General features: G+C 51.4%; 1 protein-coding gene across 4 annotated transcripts in view; it reads right to left on the reverse strand.

Annotated features, from left to right (window-relative positions):
- Nucleotides 1-17,146, reverse strand: part of ARAP1 (ArfGAP with RhoGAP domain, ankyrin repeat and PH domain 1) — a 168,963-nt gene that overhangs the window by 20,481 nt on the left and 131,336 nt on the right. For all 4 annotated transcript variants that reach the window (XM_066588387.1, XM_066588386.1, XM_066588388.1 and 1 more), the window contains 7 exons: nt 16,946-17,120; nt 8,679-8,813; nt 8,451-8,586; nt 8,236-8,338; nt 7,944-8,139; nt 7,603-7,645; nt 7,351-7,514 (listed from right to left, as the gene is read on the reverse strand). In XM_066588387.1, coding sequence (XP_066444484.1) covers nt 7,351-7,514; nt 7,603-7,645; nt 7,944-8,139; nt 8,236-8,338; nt 8,451-8,586; nt 8,679-8,813; nt 16,946-17,120 — 952 coding nt within the window. The remainder of the gene's footprint in view (nt 1-7,350; nt 7,515-7,602; nt 7,646-7,943; nt 8,140-8,235; nt 8,339-8,450; nt 8,587-8,678; nt 8,814-16,945; nt 17,121-17,146) is intronic.

Genomic DNA, 17,146 nt, shown 5'->3' on the forward strand with positions numbered 1-17,146 from the left:
CTTGTTATTTTATAACTATTACTTTCATATAAAAAGAATCAGAATCTAATGATGACCGGAGGAACAGAGAGGGTTAATAATGGTTACTGGGAGGTTGGTGTTCCCTCGGTGTAACTAGTTAGGTGGTCTTAGACATCCTTGGGGCGCCTCACTACCTCGGTGTAACTAGTTAGGTGGTTTATAGACATCCTTGGGGCGCCTCACTACCTCAGTGGAACTAGTTCGGTGGTTGTTGTACATCCTTGGGGCTCCTCACTACCTCGGTGTAACTAGTTAGGTGGTTGTTGTACATCCTTGGGGCTCCTCACTACCTCAGTGTAACTAGTTAGGTGGTTGTTAGACGTCCTTGGGGCGCCTCACTACCTCGGTGTAACTAGTTAGGTGGTTGTTAGACGTCCTTGGGGCTCCTCACTACCTCGGTGTAACTAGTTAGGTGGTTGTTAGACGTCCTTGGAGCGCCTCACTACCTCGGTGTAACTAGTTAGGTGGTTGTCAGACATCCTTGGGGCACCTCACTACCTCGTTGTAACTAGTTAGGTGGTTGTTGGACATCCTTGGGGCTCCTCACTACCTGGATGTAACTAGTGAGGTGGTTGTTAGACATCCTTGGGGTGCCTTACTACCTTGGTGTAACTAGTTGGGGGTTGTTGTACATCCTTGGGGCTCCTCACTACCTCGGTGTAACTAGTTAGGTGGTTGTTAGACATCCTTGGGGCCCCTCACTACCTCAGTGTAACTAGTTAGGTGGTTGTTGTACATCCTTGGGGCTCCTCACTACCTCGGTGTAACTAGTTAGGTGGTTGTTGGACATCCTTGGGGCTCCTCACTACCTGGATGTAACTAGTGAGGTGGTTGTTAGACATCCTTGGGGTGCCTTACTACCTTGGTGTAACTAGTTGGGGGTTGTTGTACATCCTTGGGGCTCCTCACTACCTCGGTGTAACTAGTTAGGTGGTTGTTAGACATCCTTGGGGCCCCTCACTACCTCCGTGTAACTAGTTAGGTGGTTGTTGTACATCCTTGGGGCTCCTCACTACCTCGGTGTAACTAGTTAGGTGGTTGTTGTACATCCTTGGGGCACCTCACTACCTCGGTGTAACTAGTTAGGTGGTTGTTAGACGTCCTTGGGGCGCCTCACTACCTCGGTGTAACTAGTTAGGTGGTTGTTAGACGTCCTTGGGGCTCCTCACTACCTCGGTGTAACTAGTTAGGTGGTTGTTAGACGTCCTTGGAGCGCCTCACTACCTCGGTGTAACTAGTTAGGTGGTTGTCAGACATCCTTGGGGCACCTCACTACCTCGTTGTAACTAGTTAGGTGGTTGTTGGACATCCTTGGGGCTCCTCACTACCTGGATGTAACTAGTGAGGTGGTTGTTAGACATCCTTGGGGTGCCTTACTACCTCGGTGTAACTAGTTAGGTGGTTGTTGTACATCCTTGGGGCTCCTCACTACCTCGGTGTAACTAGTTAGGTGGTTGTTGTACATCCTTGGGGCACCTCACTACCTCGGTGTAACTAGTTAGGTGGTTGTTGGACATCCTTGGGGCTCCTCACTACCTCGGTGTAACTAGTTAGATGGTTGTTAGACATCCTTGGGGATCCCCACTACCTGGATGTAACTAGTGAGGTGGTTGTTAGACATCCTTGGGGTGCCTCACTACCTCGGTGTAACTAGTTCGGTGGTTGTTAGACATCCTTGGGGCCCCACACTACCTCGGTGTAACTAGTTAAGTGGTTATTAGACATCCTTGGGGCGTCTCACTACCTCGGTGTAACTAGTTAGGTGGTTGTGAGACATCCTTGGGGCGCCTCACTACCTCGGTGTAACTAGTTAGGTGGTTGTGAGACATCCTTGGGGCGCCTCACTACCTCGTTGTAACTAGTTAGGTGGTTGTTGTACATCCTTGGGGCTCCTCACTACCTCGGTGTAACTAGTTAGGTGGTTGTGAGACATCCTTGGGGCGCCTCACTACCTCGGTGTAACTAGTTAGGTGGTTGTTGTACATCCTTGGGGCGCCTCACTACCTCGGTGTAACTAGTTAGGTGGTTGTTGTACATCCTTGGGGCTCCTCACTACCTCGGTGTAACTAGTTAGGTGGCTGTTAGACATCCTTGGCGAGCCTCACTACCTCGGTGTAACTAGTTAGGTGGTTGTTGGACATCCTTGGCGAGCCTCACTACCTCGGTGTAACTAGTTAGGTGGTTGTTAGACATCCTTGGGGCCCCTCACTACCTCGGTGTAACTAGTGAGGTGGTCTTAGACATCCTTGGGGCGTCTCACTACCTCGGTGTAACTAGTTAGGTGGTTGTTAGACATCCTTGGGGCGCCTCACTACCTCGGTGTAACTAGTTAGGTGGTTGTTAGACATCCTTGGGGTGCCTCACTACCTCGGTGTAACTAGTTAGGTGGTTGTTAGACATCCTTGGGGTGCCTCACTACCTCGGTGTAACTAGTTAGGTGGTTGTTAGACATCCTTGGGGCGTCTCACTACCTCGGTGTAACTAGTTAGGTGGTTGTGAGACATCCTTGGGGCGCCTCACTACCTCGGTGTAACTAGTTAGGTGGTTGTGAGACATCCTTGGGGCGCCTCACTACCTCGTTGTAACTAGTTAGGTGGTTGTTGTACATCCTTGGGGCTCCTCACTACCTCGGTGTAACTAGTTAGGTGGTTGTGAGACATCCTTGGGGCGCCTCACTACCTCGGTGTAACTAGTTAGGTGGTTGTTGTACATCCTTGGGGCGCCTCACTACCTCGGTGTAACTAGTTAGGTGGTTGTTGTACATCCTTGGGGCTCCTCACTACCTCGGTGTAACTAGTTAGGTGGCTGTTAGACATCCTTGGCGAGCCTCACTACCTCGGTGTAACTAGTTAGGTGGTTGTTGGACATCCTTGGCGAGCCTCACTACCTCGGTGTAACTAGTTAGGTGGTTGTTAGACATCCTTGGGGCCCCTCACTACCTCGGTGTAACTAGTGAGGTGGTCTTAGACATCCTTGGGGCGTCTCACTACCTCGGTGTAACTAGTTAGGTGGTTGTTAGACATCCTTGGGGCGCCTCACTACCTCGGTGTAACTAGTTAGGTGGTTGTTAGACATCCTTGGGGTGCCTCACTACCTCGGTGTAACTAGTTAGGTGGTTGTTAGACATCCTTGGGGTGCCTCACTACCTCGGTGTAACTAGTTAGGTGGTTGTTAGACATCCTTGGGGCGCCTCACTACCTCGGTGTAACTAGTTAGGTGGTTATCAGACATCATTGGGGCACCTCACTACCTCGGTGTAACTAGTTAGGTGGTTGTTAGACATCCTTGGGGTGCCTCCCTACCTGGATGTGTGGTTACATTTATGGGATCGAGGTAATGGAGAGCTGTGGGTACTGAGGTAAGAGCTGTGGGTACTGAGGTAAGAGCTGTGGGTACTGCCATGAGGGCTCATATTGGGCCGCTCTCATCCTTTTATTGTTGTTTTAGTCAGAATAAGTACAAATTCCTTGCAAGAGAGTTTCCTGCAATAGGGCAGGACTCCAGTGAGGCTCTCATATGGGAAGTCGGCCCGGGTCATTAAAGAAGGCTCCCAGTACAGCCTATATGTGCATGAGTTAAAGGGCCTCAGCTGTGAAGGGGTTAATAAGTTAATTTCAGTTGTTTATGATCCTGAGGTAGTTAAATTGCTAATCACAGTGATGAGGGCAGAGTTGCCGGTCATATTGATACCCCCCTTTGAGGTTGTCCCCTTTAAGGGTGATGCCACAGACGGAGTCTATCTCCTCTCAGTGATTTATCATTTATCTTACCCCAAGCTGTGGTCTCTGAATGCTGAGGGGCTCTGGAGCTGCAGGCATTCAATAGCTGAGAGCTTCCCCTGATTGGTCCCTGCGCTCAGCCAATCAGAGGCAGCACTCACTCACCCATTCATGAATTCATGAATGGGTGAGTGAGAGCTGCCTCTGATTGGTGAGGGCTGTGACCAATCAGAGGCAGCCCATTCAGCAGGCGGGCATTTTAAATCCCCGGCTGCTGAATACTACACAGAGCAGTTCAGGAGAACTGCCAGCCAGACGCGGCTGAACTCCGGCTGCCGGGACAAGGTGAGTATACATTTTTTTTTATTTTTACACATTTTAGGATGGTTTTCAGGGAAGGGCTTGTATTTTTAAGCCCTTCCCGAAAATTCATCCCGCGCTCGCCGGCAGTCCATTGCTTTCAATAGACCCGGCTGTATTGCCGGCTCCATTGAATTCAATGGGCGAACATCGTTCTTCTCTGCCACAGCTGTTATAGCTGTGGCAGAGGAGAATGATCTTTGTAGTATATGTTCTCAATGGGGTCAGCGCTGCTGCCGCCGGCCCCATTGAGCGCATATATAGAACACAAGGAATCGCAGATCACAGATAGCCACGTTCTGCGAATCGTTGTGTCCTATAATTTATCGCACATCCGCATAAAAAGCGGACAATGGTTCTATATATGCGCAAATCGCGCGAAAAAACGCCCGTCTGACCGAGGCCTTAGGATGCGGCTCATATGGCTCAGTGTGAGAGGTATTGTCGGGCTTTCTTTTATCTGGTACCTATTAATTCTGTTTCTCAGGTGGAGCGATTGATCAGCAGCTGTAAGGCAGTAGTGTACACTGCTGATCAGCGGCTGTAAGGCAGTAGTGTACGCCGCTGATCAGGGGCTGTAAGGCAGTAGTGTATGCCGCTGATCAGGGGCTGTAAGGCAGTAGTGTATGCCGCTGATCAGGGGCTGTAAGGCAGTAGTGTATGCCGTTGATCAGGGGCTGTAAGGCAGTAGTGTACACCGCTGATCAGGGGCTGTAAGGCAGTAGTGTATGCCGCTGATCAGGAGCTGTAAGGCAGTAGTGTACGCCGCTGATCAGGGGCTGTAAGGCAGTAGTGTACGCCGCTGATCAGGGGCTGTAAGGCAGTAGTGTACGCCGCTGATCAGCGGCTGTAAGGCAGTAGTGTACGCCGCTGATCAGGGGCTGTAAGGCAGTAGTGTACGCCGCTGATCAGGGGCTGTAAGGCAGTAGTGTACGCCGCTGATCAGGGGCTGTAAGGCAGTAGTGTACGCCGCTGATCAGGGGCTGTAAGGCAGTAGTGTACGCCGCTGATCAGGGGCTGTAAGGCAGTAGTGTACGCCGCTGATCAGGGGCTGTAAGGCAGTAGTGTACGCCGCTGATCAGGGGCTGTAAGGCAGTAGTGTACGCCGCTGATCAGGGGCTGTAAGGCAGTAGTGTACGCCGCTGATCAGGGGCTGTAAGGCAGTAGTGTACGCCGCTGATCAGGGGCTGTAAGGCAGTAGTGTACGCCGCTGATCAGGGGCTGTAAGGCAGTAGTGTACGCCGCTGATCAGGGGCTGTAAGGCAGTAGTGTACGCCGCTGATCAGGGGCTGTAAGACAGTAGTGTACGCCGCTGATCAGGGGCTGTAAGGCAGTAGTGTACGCCGCTGATCAGGGGCTGTAAGGCAGTAGTGTACGCCGCTGATCAACGCTCTGCTCTCACATTTAGCTTACTAGGGAAGTTGGTGAAAGTATTGCCTGAAGTATGTAGATCGGCATATGAGGTCCGGCTGTTTAGATCTGACTTTGGGGCCTTAAGGATGGGTCAGACCATGGGAGCTTTATAATAATAATAATAATACTACATAATGGGTAAAGGGGCGTGGCTTTGCTTGTTTGCTCATTTTCATGAGAATATATGCCCACTTAGGAATTTGCAGGCGTTTATGTGTCTGTGCCCGCAAGCACCAGTTTCTTTGTTGATCCATGTACCCTGTTTCCCTGGAGATAAAACCTACCTGGAAATAAGCCCTAGCAGGATTTTTCAGGATACTTGAACTATAAGCCCTATTCCAAAATTAAGCCCTAGTTGCAGTTCATGAAGAAAGTCAATGTAAATAGTGTTCAGGCAGCTATACAGGGCAAAGGTAAGATCTTATGGAGCAATTAGTAGAAGACCCTGTCTTGTTTTCGGGGAGACTGGGATGATGGACAGTCATTATCTTGCTTTTAATGTATAATGGTGCTTAATTGTTTACAGGTGTTGTTTTATTGAACAAGTAGACAGACGGGGATCATCTCGGGTTAAGTTGTACAGGCGCCTGAATAATATGGGGTAATGATTCTTTTTTCATTCCGGGAATTAAGAGAAGTATTGTGTGGATTGTTGGACCCTCCTTTGTGTACCGGGCTGGGGGAAGGGCAGCGGAGCGCTGTTGTTCCGAAAATTTAGGTTTGTACAGATCACAGTTTGACATTTTTGGTGCGGTAGCAGATGTATGAGGGGGAGTGGATTAATGGCTAAACTGATGTATAAAGAGTCACGTGGGCATAGAGGGTCACATGGGCATAGAGAGTCACATGGGCATAGAGAGTCACGTGGGCTTAGAGAGTCACGTGGGCATAGAGGGTCACGTATACTTGTCAGAGATTGCATTGGATATTGTTAATATGGATTTGTGTAGATGATTGAGGAGGCTGCGGGTGTTGGGGGGGCCATGTCATTAGTGGGTGCCATGGCCTGGGGGGGATTGTTGCCCCCATTAGGCGGATGGGCAGGTAAACTTGGGGAGAGTTTGGTGGTGGTAAAGTAGTGTCTGTAAGACAGAGCTTACATGAACTGTTCTGGTTATTATTGGTTACATTTCTCCCCAAATGTTTGTAACCCCGTTAATAAACACCGCGGCCTTATTTATCCAATATTGGTGTCTGTGTCGGGTATTTATAAGAGTTTGGTAAGGTTTTAATAAAGCGTAAGATCCCATGACCACTGAAGCCCCACCTATCATGTATGGCCAGTGTAGGCCTGCCTGTCATATATAATGACCACTGTAGCCCCGCCTCCATGTATAATAACCACTGTAGCTCCACCTCCCATGTATAATGACCACTGTAGCCCCGCCTTTCATATATAATAACTACTGCAGCCTCGCATTTCATATATAATGTACACTGCAGCCCTGCCTTTCATATATGACCACTGTAGCCCCACCTTTCATGTGTAATGACCACTGTAGCCCCGCCTTTCATGTATAATGACCCCTGTAGCCCCACCTTTCATGTGTAATGACCACTGTAGCCCCGCCTTTCATGTATAATGACCCCTGTAGCCCCACCTTTCATGTGTAATTACCACTGTAGCCCCGCCTCCCATGTATAATGACCCCTGTAGCCCCACCTTTCATGTGTAATGACCACTGTAGCCCCGCCTCCCATGATCACTGTAGCCCGCCTCTTATGTATAATGACCACCGTATCCCTCCCTCCCATGTATAATGACCACTGTAGCCCCGCCTCATGTCCAGCTAATAACTATTGAAGCCCCGCCCACCACTCGGTAGGTTAACTTTACCGAAACTGGAGATGTGATCGATACATTTCTCCACGATGCAGGGGACGTCGGAATCCGTCAGCTGCTGCTCGGACAGGGTGTCGCCGGATGTGCTGCTCGCCTTCTGAATGGCCGCCGCCCAGCCGGTGAAGTCTAGCTTCCTCTCTGCCAGGATGTAGGTTATCCTGCGGTGCAATACACGTGCAGATAATGAATACAGGATGACCGGAGACAAGCGGCGCCTGCTCCACGCTGTGAGCCGCGGACACCTACCTCCCCTTCTCCACCAGGACCAGGATGTCTTTATCTTTTGTGGCTGCAAAGACCAAGAAACCAACATTGTTAGTTACATATTACCGCTGGTCAGCTCCTGCCAGTAAGAACAACCTGAGTCCCCTGTGCACTCAATCCATGCAGTCTTCTTGCTTTCAGTTTTTGGCGCAGCTACTTGCTGACAGCCATGTTGGCCTCCACGGTGTCAATCACAGTCAACTCCTGGCTTTTCCTATGCCTTCCCTCTGTTAGCTCTCCCTGGCAGCCAATTAGTTAGGACTGCCCACAAAGGTTGGTCTTCCCTTTCCCCCGTTTGCTCATCAGATCACAGATAGACATACACAGCTCGGCGAGCTTCCTCAGGTTGATGACCTCCACGGTCTCGCTGTCCTCCACGTAGGTGTACAGGTAGGTCTTACAGAGGGAGAACCAGCCCACCCTCGTCCGCTCCAGGCTCCGCCCTCCTTTAAACTGCAGCCTCCCGATCCGGTCAAAATCGTAACTTAGAAGCTCCTCGGCCCTCAGCGGCAGAAAACACTAAGAGAGAAAGAAAAGGACGCCATCTTAGCGAGTTACTAGTCATGTGACCAGTCGCCTTTACTACGTATCCAGGAGCCCGCACGGAAGCGCTACCTTAGTGATGGATTTAACCCATTCTCTGGCCTCCTCTGGGGAGTCCGCGGCGAACAGGTAGAGTCTCTCGGACTTAGTGTAAATTTCAAAAGTGCTCTCGTACCTGGAAGAAAAACGGAAGATGAGAGGCGCAATCGCTAAGAGACTCCTAACTGTATAAAGGGGCAGATGTGCGGGAGGAGGTGATCACTGCTGCACACTGCTGCGCTTCTCACCCGTGGGTGTCCGGCGGGATGACAGCTACACACACAATCTCATCCATGCGGATCTCGCCATTGGGGGTGGAGCTGTGGTTGTTCTCGTAGTAACTGAGGGTCCCATCATTGAGGATGCACCAGCGGCGGCTGAACTCTGCAACGCGTGGGGATACAAAGTAACTATAGGTAATCATACGGATCGGTAGGACACAGCGGACACTCACGTCCAGACAAGGCGCCACTCACCTTCCTTGGCCTTCCTGTCTGTGACCAGCCGGGTCATAGACGAGGTCTTGTAGAGGTAGCCGTTGTGCGAGACCGAGTGATGCATGACGTAGTACTGCTTCTCCAGGTTCACCCCCAGATCCAAACGGGGAATCTCTATAATGAGAAGAGAAGACAACATGGTCAGTGATAATATACAGCAGCAATACCAGCATCCACCACTAGATGTCCCCAGCAACACAAACTGCAATGCAACACGCGGAGACTACACGGAAAGCACATGGCAGTTACACATCCTTTACACGGGCCGGTCTAGGAGTTCACACAAGCGCTGATCATCATGATTGGCGCGGTCTGCCTTACCTTAATGCCCCTCTCACACATGCGTTCAGAAAACGCCGCTCGAAATCGCTGCATTTTTAAGGCAATTTTGAGCAATGTTTTTGAACGCATGTCACAGCATTTGACAACACTTTTTAACGAACCCCTCACGGTCGTGGGTGATGAGGCACGCTAAAATACAGCAGACAGCTCTGGAAAATTGTGGCGTTAGAAACGCCGCTTTCAAGCCCATGTCTGCAAGGCCCCATTGAAATCAATGGCTGCATTGTACCACGATTAGCATGACAGTAGTTCCCTGTCCTGACTTCCTTGCCCTCCTCATGCTGCATTGTCTCTGGTCCAATCAGCAGTATCTGAATGCCTCCTCTGCTCTCCCAGATTGATGAGATTCAGAGACATTCTGGGCAAATGGTTAGTAAACCCACTATCATGCGCAAACACAGTAACAGCAGGAGAGGCAGAGATTGTGGAGATCGTTATCACAGTAACTGCAGATCTGTCAGCCTGCAGCCTGTAAGTGTACTAGAGCTGCCTGTGAAGATAGCGCCTCCATCTGTTCTATGGAAATGTCCCGGCGTCCTTGTTACTACAAATGTTACAGTATACTGCCCTTGATACGCCAGCCCGGGTGCCCTAGATCTCACCCACAACCCCTGTCCCTGCCTACTTGCCTCCACTCCTGGCTAACCCCAGGCAGGCAACTGGGCTGCGGTCCCTACTCTCACTAGGGACCGAAAAAGGGACGCTGGCGTACCTGGATGGAAAGCATAGAATACCGACCGAAAAGGCAGATGTAAATAACCAACACGAACAATACTAAGCAGAACTGAGGCAGATGGAGAAACCTGGCGGATAATAGCAGAGTATAGCAGACAAGATGACAGAAGCAGGAGACCAACAGAGGCAGACTAGCTAGCACACTGAGGGAAACCAATAGCTGGCAGTGATTGCCAGTCTCTGCCCAACCTTTAAACAAAAGCCTCCGCCCAGGGGCAGAGAGAGGGAGACAGCCAACTCCCAACAGACATAATAAAAGGGAGCTCGTGCACGGCAGCTGCACTTACAGGTGCGTGCTTGCCCGGCGCTACACGCCGCCAGCACCACGCCGGCCAGGCAAACGCACCCCTGGCAGCCGGACAACAAGCCAGGGGGACGTGCCCCGACTGTGGTACCCCGCACACCGCCGCCCCGAGAGGACCAGCAACCGCCACATGGTAACAACAAAACTCTGCAGCTAATGACAGAAAGTGGATTGCAGAGAAGCTGAAAGGGAGACCCCTAGTGGCAGACCTGATTTACAGAGGTATACAACAGCATGTTTACGGCCAGTATATTACAGAAATAGTGAGACTAATACAAGCTAGTAGAAGAGCAAACGGTGTCTGAAAAGTTAGTGACCCTTTAAGGAGCCTCCACCTACCTCTACAACGTTCCCCAGGGTTCCCCCCCCCCCCCACCCCCAGTAATCGGTCATCCAGACCGGTGATGTGTCAGGCCCGAGAGCAAGGAGGAATACACGTAACATGATCCTGTGACAGACTGCCTCGTTTATCCCCCAAATAATCCTCCCCCCACCCACTACCAGGACCTCTATAGTCGGCCCTCCTTACCGCAGCAGAGATCCCCCCGGTGGTCAGAGACACCCCCTCATGCACAGATTGTTGGGGGTACTGGGACCTCATGGGCGCACTATTACCTTAGGGAGTACAAAGGGGCACTTTTTCCTTGCGGGGCACACAGGAGGCCCTATAAAGTTATAGGACACAAAGGGGGCACCGTGACCCTGCGGAGAACAAAGGGGTCACTTTTAGTCCCCTGCAGACTTCCCCTTGTGAGGTGAAGGGGGGACAAAGGGAGCACTATTAGCTTGTGGGGCAGTAAGTACATTACCACCCTGCCAGGGGGTTATTACAATATTGGGGCACAGAGGAGACAACTGTCACATTGTGGGGACACAAAGGGGCATTATTATTTTATAGTGGGCACAATGGGGAAATAATCAGTATGCAGGGCAGTATTACATTGTCTCCAGGCTTGTGTCCCAGATCTTTTAAGACGTGCCTGCTGGCCATGAAGTAGGTTGGCACATGGGGCGTCAGTCTGATTGTTTGCAGCAGAGCCCATTTGCCCTTAGTCATGTCCCTGTTGTATTGCCACCCTGCAGCAGCATGTATGCCTCTATTGAGGGTCTGCAGGCTGTGGGGGCTGAAGAAGGGTCATGTGTTACAGCGTTACTCTATGTTCTGGGTACAGGATGTCTATAAAGGGGCACAGCGCACGCCCGTAAATCTTTTTGGCTCACTTTTGGACGACGTCCGTTTAGCTCACAGAGGATTGTCGGCATGAAGTGTGAAGTTAGGAGAAGGCATCAGCCTCTAGATGCAAACAAGAATGTTTTTATTCACTGACAGCAAGCAGAAGTGATGAAAAAGCTGAGAAATTGCAACAAAATTAGAAAGTTGCACAGCTTGTAATTATTTATTAAAGGCTATTCTGCTATACTGCAAATGACCACTAGATGTCAGCAGCTGACCGGAGGAGCGGTAGCCACACAATAGTCACATTGTCACCGCGGTCACATGGGCGGCTGTGTGACGCAGTCTGTAACTTTTAATCATTCCTCTTTGGGCCTGAGGCCAGGAGAGAAGCTTCCACGGCACTGCGCTCCCACCGCCCGCCGCACCAGCTCAAGCATAGCTCTGCCAGTGCATTCATGAACCGGAAGCTCAGGATGGTTCTAGATAGCAGGACTGCTGCAGAGCATTGTGGGAGGAAAGACGACGAGTAACCAAAATCTATTAGCTATAGATCAGAAGAGCTTACAATCTAACACCCCCACGACGGAGGGCACCGATGGCCTGTGTGCGCCGGGCGGTGACGCTGCTCCCCGGCTCTGCAGCACATCGCACTATACACTTCTGTTTTATTTTGGTGCGTCTCGCCACAATTTCCCTCCCATGACTTCCTAGTTGGGGGACCGCCGACCAGGAGAAGCTTCCTTCATTAGATGGACTCATTATGGCTTTACTCTAGCCGGGGACAAGACGCCGTTCCCCAGGAAGTCCGAGGGATGCCTAGCTTTACATTTAGGGCCAAGTAGTGGGGACGTCCCCATGTCAGCTTCTGCAGGCCGTCCCTCTAACGGGTCGGTCTTTTTACCGTTTAGTTCTATCCTTCTGCTGGTTTTGGCCCTTTAGTATAATAATTACATCCGCTTCGTTCCTGAGGAGCCGGTAAAACGGCAGAAACGCCTCGAACCACGGAAGCACAAACCTTACTTTTTGATCTATTTCTTGGCTAGCACCCGTTTGCAGTTTCGGGCCGTGAACTTACCTCCCCGGACGCATTACTTATTTCTCCTCTATCTGAGACTATTCTTCCTATTACATTCCCAGTTCTTCTCTAGCCCCCTCTGTGGGACCTACTTGTTAGGCCTAATTTCCCACATGAGGGCAGAGTTCTTGCGTACACCCCCTGCTCCATATTTATTCATGAAGGGCCGGGTTCACACGGGGCGGATTTGCCACAGAATTTCCCTGCGGAGTTTTGCTGCGGCTCATCTGCCTGCGGCCGCTAATCCCGCAGTTAGCAGCCATGTGGACAAGAATTTGCAAACATCTGGACCACACAGGGCGGCCAATACGTCACGGCAAAGCCAGGCGGAACCAGCGTTGAGGCGCGGATTTAGAGGATGCGGCAGGTCTATTTTTTTTCCCGCTGTCGCCTCGCTCCTCTCTATGGGGAGAGAAAGCCGCAACGGAATGCCGGGAGCCGAACGCTCCAAGACCCGCGGGGAAATGTCGCGGGGAGTGAAGCTGCGCTTTCCCAGCAGAATTACCGTGGTTTTTCTGTGTGGCCAAACCGTGTGAAATCTGCCCCATGTGAACCGAGCCTAACGGGGGCGACCAGCTACACGGCCCCTCGTCTGTCTGGCTTTTAGGCCTTCTTACTTTAGACACCATTTAATAAAAGTTCTATTTTAGAATCAGAACAGTGAAGGCGCCCGGAAGAAGAAGAAGTCAGATGATACAAGACTAACGTAATGAACACAGGAGAGGATGCGGGAGGAGGAGACGCGGGAGGAGGGGACGCGGGAGGAGGGGACGCGGGAGGAGGGGACGCAGGAGGAGGGGACGCAGGAGGAGGGGACGCGGGAGGAGGGGACGCGGGAGGAGGAGACGCGGGAGGAGGGGACGCGGGAGGGGGGGACGCGGGAGGAGGAGACGCAGGAGGAGGGGACGCGGGAGGGGGGGACGCGGGAGGAGGAGACGCAGGAGGAGGGGACGCGGGAGGGGGGGACGCGGGAGAAGGAGACGCGGGAGGGGGGACGCGGGAGGGGGGACGCGGGAGGAGGGGACGCGGGAGAAGGAGAATGTCAGATGATACAAGACTAACGTAATGAACACAGGAGAAGACGTGGGGGGGTGAAGACGCGGGGGGGGGGTGAAGACGCGCGGGGGGGGGGGGGGGAAGACGCCGGAGGGGGAGGAGACGCCGGAGGGGATGCGGGAGCAGGAGGTGCAGGAGGAGAAGATGCGGGAGGAGAAGACACGGGGCGGTTGGCTGCAGGAGGATCTGGACAAGTTGGGGGCAGACAAATGGCAGATGAGAGTTAGGGCTCCTGCACACTTGCGTTCTTCTTGCGTGGTTTTTACGCGATATCGCGTAAATGTAATGGGGGCGACGGTGGAGGTCAGAGGCCGTACATGTAATGGGGGCGACGGTGGGAGTCAGAGGCCGTACATGTAATGGGGGTGACGGTGGGAGTCAGAGGCCGTACATGTAATGGGAGCGACGGTGGGAGTCAGAGGCCGTACATGTAATGGGGGCGACGGTGGGGGTCAGAGGCCGTACATGTAATGGGAGCGACGGTGGGAGTCAGAGGCCGTACATGTAATGGGGGCGACGTTGGGAGTCAGAGGCCGTACATGTAATGGGGGTGACGGTGGGAGTCAGAGGCCGTACATGTAATGGGGGCGACGGTGGGAGTCAGAGGCCGTACATGTAATGGGGGCGACGGTGGGAGTCAGAGGCCGTACATGTAATGGGAGCGACGGTGGGAGTCAGAGGCCGTACATGTAATGGGAGCGACGGTGGGAGTCAGAGGCCGTACATGTAATGGGGGCGACGTTGGGAGTCAGAGGCCGTATATGTAATGGGGGCGACGGTGGGGGTCAGTGGCCGTACATGTAATGGGGGCGACGGTGGGGGTCAGAGGCCGTACATGTAATGGGGGCGACGTTGGGAGTCAGAGGCCGTATATGTAATGGGGGCGACGGTGGGGGTCAGTGGCCGTACATGTAATGGGGGCGACGGTGGGGGTCAGAGGCCGTACATGTAATGGGGGCGGCGGTGGGGGGTCAGAGGCCGTACATGTAATGGGGGCGACGGTGGGGGTCAGTGGCCGTACATGTAATGGGGGCCGCGAGATCAAATGTCCTTCAGTCAAGGAAATGGTTCTGGTAAATACAGGGGTGTAATGATGGCACCCCCTGTCTCTGGATGGCGGACAACGGAATATTTGGAGTTGTTGGCGCTTGTTGGATGATCCGACAATTCTCTCTACTGGTGGTCTGTAGGGGGCGCCCTGAGCCCGGTCACCTTGTGGTTAAAAAAGAGGTCACTACACACGAGGAGCCTCGGAGAGCCTCTTATAGGCCAAGGGCGTAATTACTTTTAGGGCCTCCGGTAACAAGACGGTTCATCTAATCCCCACAACTCTCATCATTTACAGATCTGCTGAGATGGAACCGCAGGATGAGTATTGCAGCAAAATGATAACTTCCTTGGGGGGTGGGATTGTTTTTGAAAACAATGTGTATTTTCATCATTTTTGAGTTGGTATTCGTGTTCTTTGTAATTTTCTCGTAATTTTATTATCCTTTGTTATATTTTTGACTTTCATAAAACAGATTGATCGGCTTATCCCACGTCTGAGGGGCATCAGATGGGCTCTATCCTGATGAGGACCCCTCCCCGCCCTGGAATGCGGGGTCCCGTTACTACCAGGATACACACAGACATGGCGGATCACATTTTTTCAGTTCTGTTTTTTTCATCCCCGCCTTCCAAGGGCCATAAGGTGTCAGTTTTTCCATGGATGTAGCCGTAGGAGGGCCTGATTCTTGTGAGACAAGTTGGATTTTTAATGTTACCATTTAATGTCCCGGATCATTTTTAGAAAAACGTTTTACGTTTGAAAAAATGAAAAAAAATGCAAATGCTCCATTTTGGTGGGTTCAGTAGTTTTTACGGCATCACAGTAACATTTGACCTTCCTTCCGTGGGTCGGTACGATTATGGCCGTACCAAATTTATGTTGTTTCTTAATGTTTTTCTATTTTTAAGAAGGAAACAAACATTTTATCTTAAACACAAATTGCTTTCTGCCGCCGGATTCAGCGACTCGTAGCTTGTTTTTTTTTTTTCGCGACTGGGCGGTGTGAGGGCTCGGATTGTGCAGGCTGAGCCGTACTTTATATTAATGCCACCCGGGGAATTATCCGGCTTCTGCTTTTCAGTATTTTTTCTATTGGGTGTTATAATAAACAGACAGCTGCCATATTGTGTGAAAATACAGCGCGAGGCTGAAGACTAATCACAAGGATCGCTGCAGGTAAGGCAGCTCCTCACTGGAGGTCTAGATACCAACTATGAAGCAGAAGCTGGACACTTGGACCACTAGAAGGCTTTTACTTTATGGCAGAAGGATCTATTAGGGAAAACACTGGGAAGCCAAATAAAGTACCAACAAATAATGGATCCCGCTGCTTTTCACTTTGCGCAGGATACGCGGTCTGATCTTTCAGTAGTTCGGTCGTTTACGCATGCAGCCATAACAAAAGGTTTTTCTATTAATTGTTTTTTAAAGTTAAAATACTTTATTAAAGCTTTTTTTACACTTTTATTTAGTCCTCGACCTGAATTTGCGATCATTTGATTGTACTGTATACCGTAATACTTCAGTACTGCAGTATGAAGCGATTTTTGATGTTGCCATTCAAGCATCCCCCAGGCAGGACTTGGCATCTATGCATATCAGCTCTAGGAGTCTTCAGTAGGCTTCAGGCTGCCATACTAGCCCATTGGCACCCCTCGATTGTGCTGTGGGGGGTGCCAATGGGTGCAGGAAGGGATCCTTTCCCCTCTCACTGAATGTTTAGATGTGCCATCAGCTTCGATCGTGGTATCTAAATGGTTAACTGCTGCAATCAGAGCGAATTCTGATCGAGGCGGTTATCAGAAACAGCTGATAACTGCGGGTGCGCAGAGCACTCCGCTCCCAAGCCCACTCAGCTCCTAAGTACCTCAGTTCACACAAGGCGGTGTTTCTCTGCAGCAAATCCGCCTGCGGCCGCTATTCCCCATGTTGGCCAGCCATGTGGATAAGATTTGTCAAAAATCTCGTACACACGGGGCGGACAATCAGTCGCGGCAAATTAGCCGGTATTAGCCCTGGATTTCCGGGACGCAGCATGCCATTTCTTTTTTTTTCCCGCTGCGGCCGTGCGCCTCTCTATGAGAGAGCCGGCCGCAACGGAAAAGCATTCGGCTAAGCCTCTCCAAAACCAGCGGCTGAGTGTCACAGGTTTTGAACCTGCGCTTATCCTGCGGAAATCTTGCAGTTTTTCGCTGCGGGATCCCAGCATTCTAGGAGTTTGGTGGTCCTGAAGACGTTAGAATTGTATCCAGTCTAGAAGAAATCCCCCACATCTCCAGCATTGACATTTCCCCTGAGAGTTGGCTACAATGTATCACTGCACAGACAATGTATCGAGCCGCATCAGTCAGGCTCATACAAGAGCGACGACTAGTGGTATCTGAGCATTAGAAATGGTGCAGAGGCATACATGACGTGCGCCGCCTCCTGATTGTATCCAATGTACAGAGAACGCACCTTACAGAGCGGACAACCCCCCCCCCCCCCCCAGACAGCGGAAACTTACCTGAAGTCCTGTTTTGCTTCAGAAATTCCTCCTGCAGATTTTGCCCCGTCTGCTGCGCCAACTCCAGAGGTTGGGAGAAGAACAAATCCCCACAGGTGCAGCTAATGTCAGCACCGCAGAACACCAGAGCTTGTGTCTCCGTCAGATCACTGGTGGTCACCGAAACACACAGAGCCTGCGGATGACAGAGGGGAGTCAGGA

Source organism: Eleutherodactylus coqui, chromosome 1 (genome assembly GCF_035609145.1).
Source record: "Eleutherodactylus coqui strain aEleCoq1 chromosome 1, aEleCoq1.hap1, whole genome shotgun sequence".
NCBI lineage: Eukaryota > Metazoa > Chordata > Amphibia > Anura > Eleutherodactylidae > Eleutherodactylus > Eleutherodactylus coqui.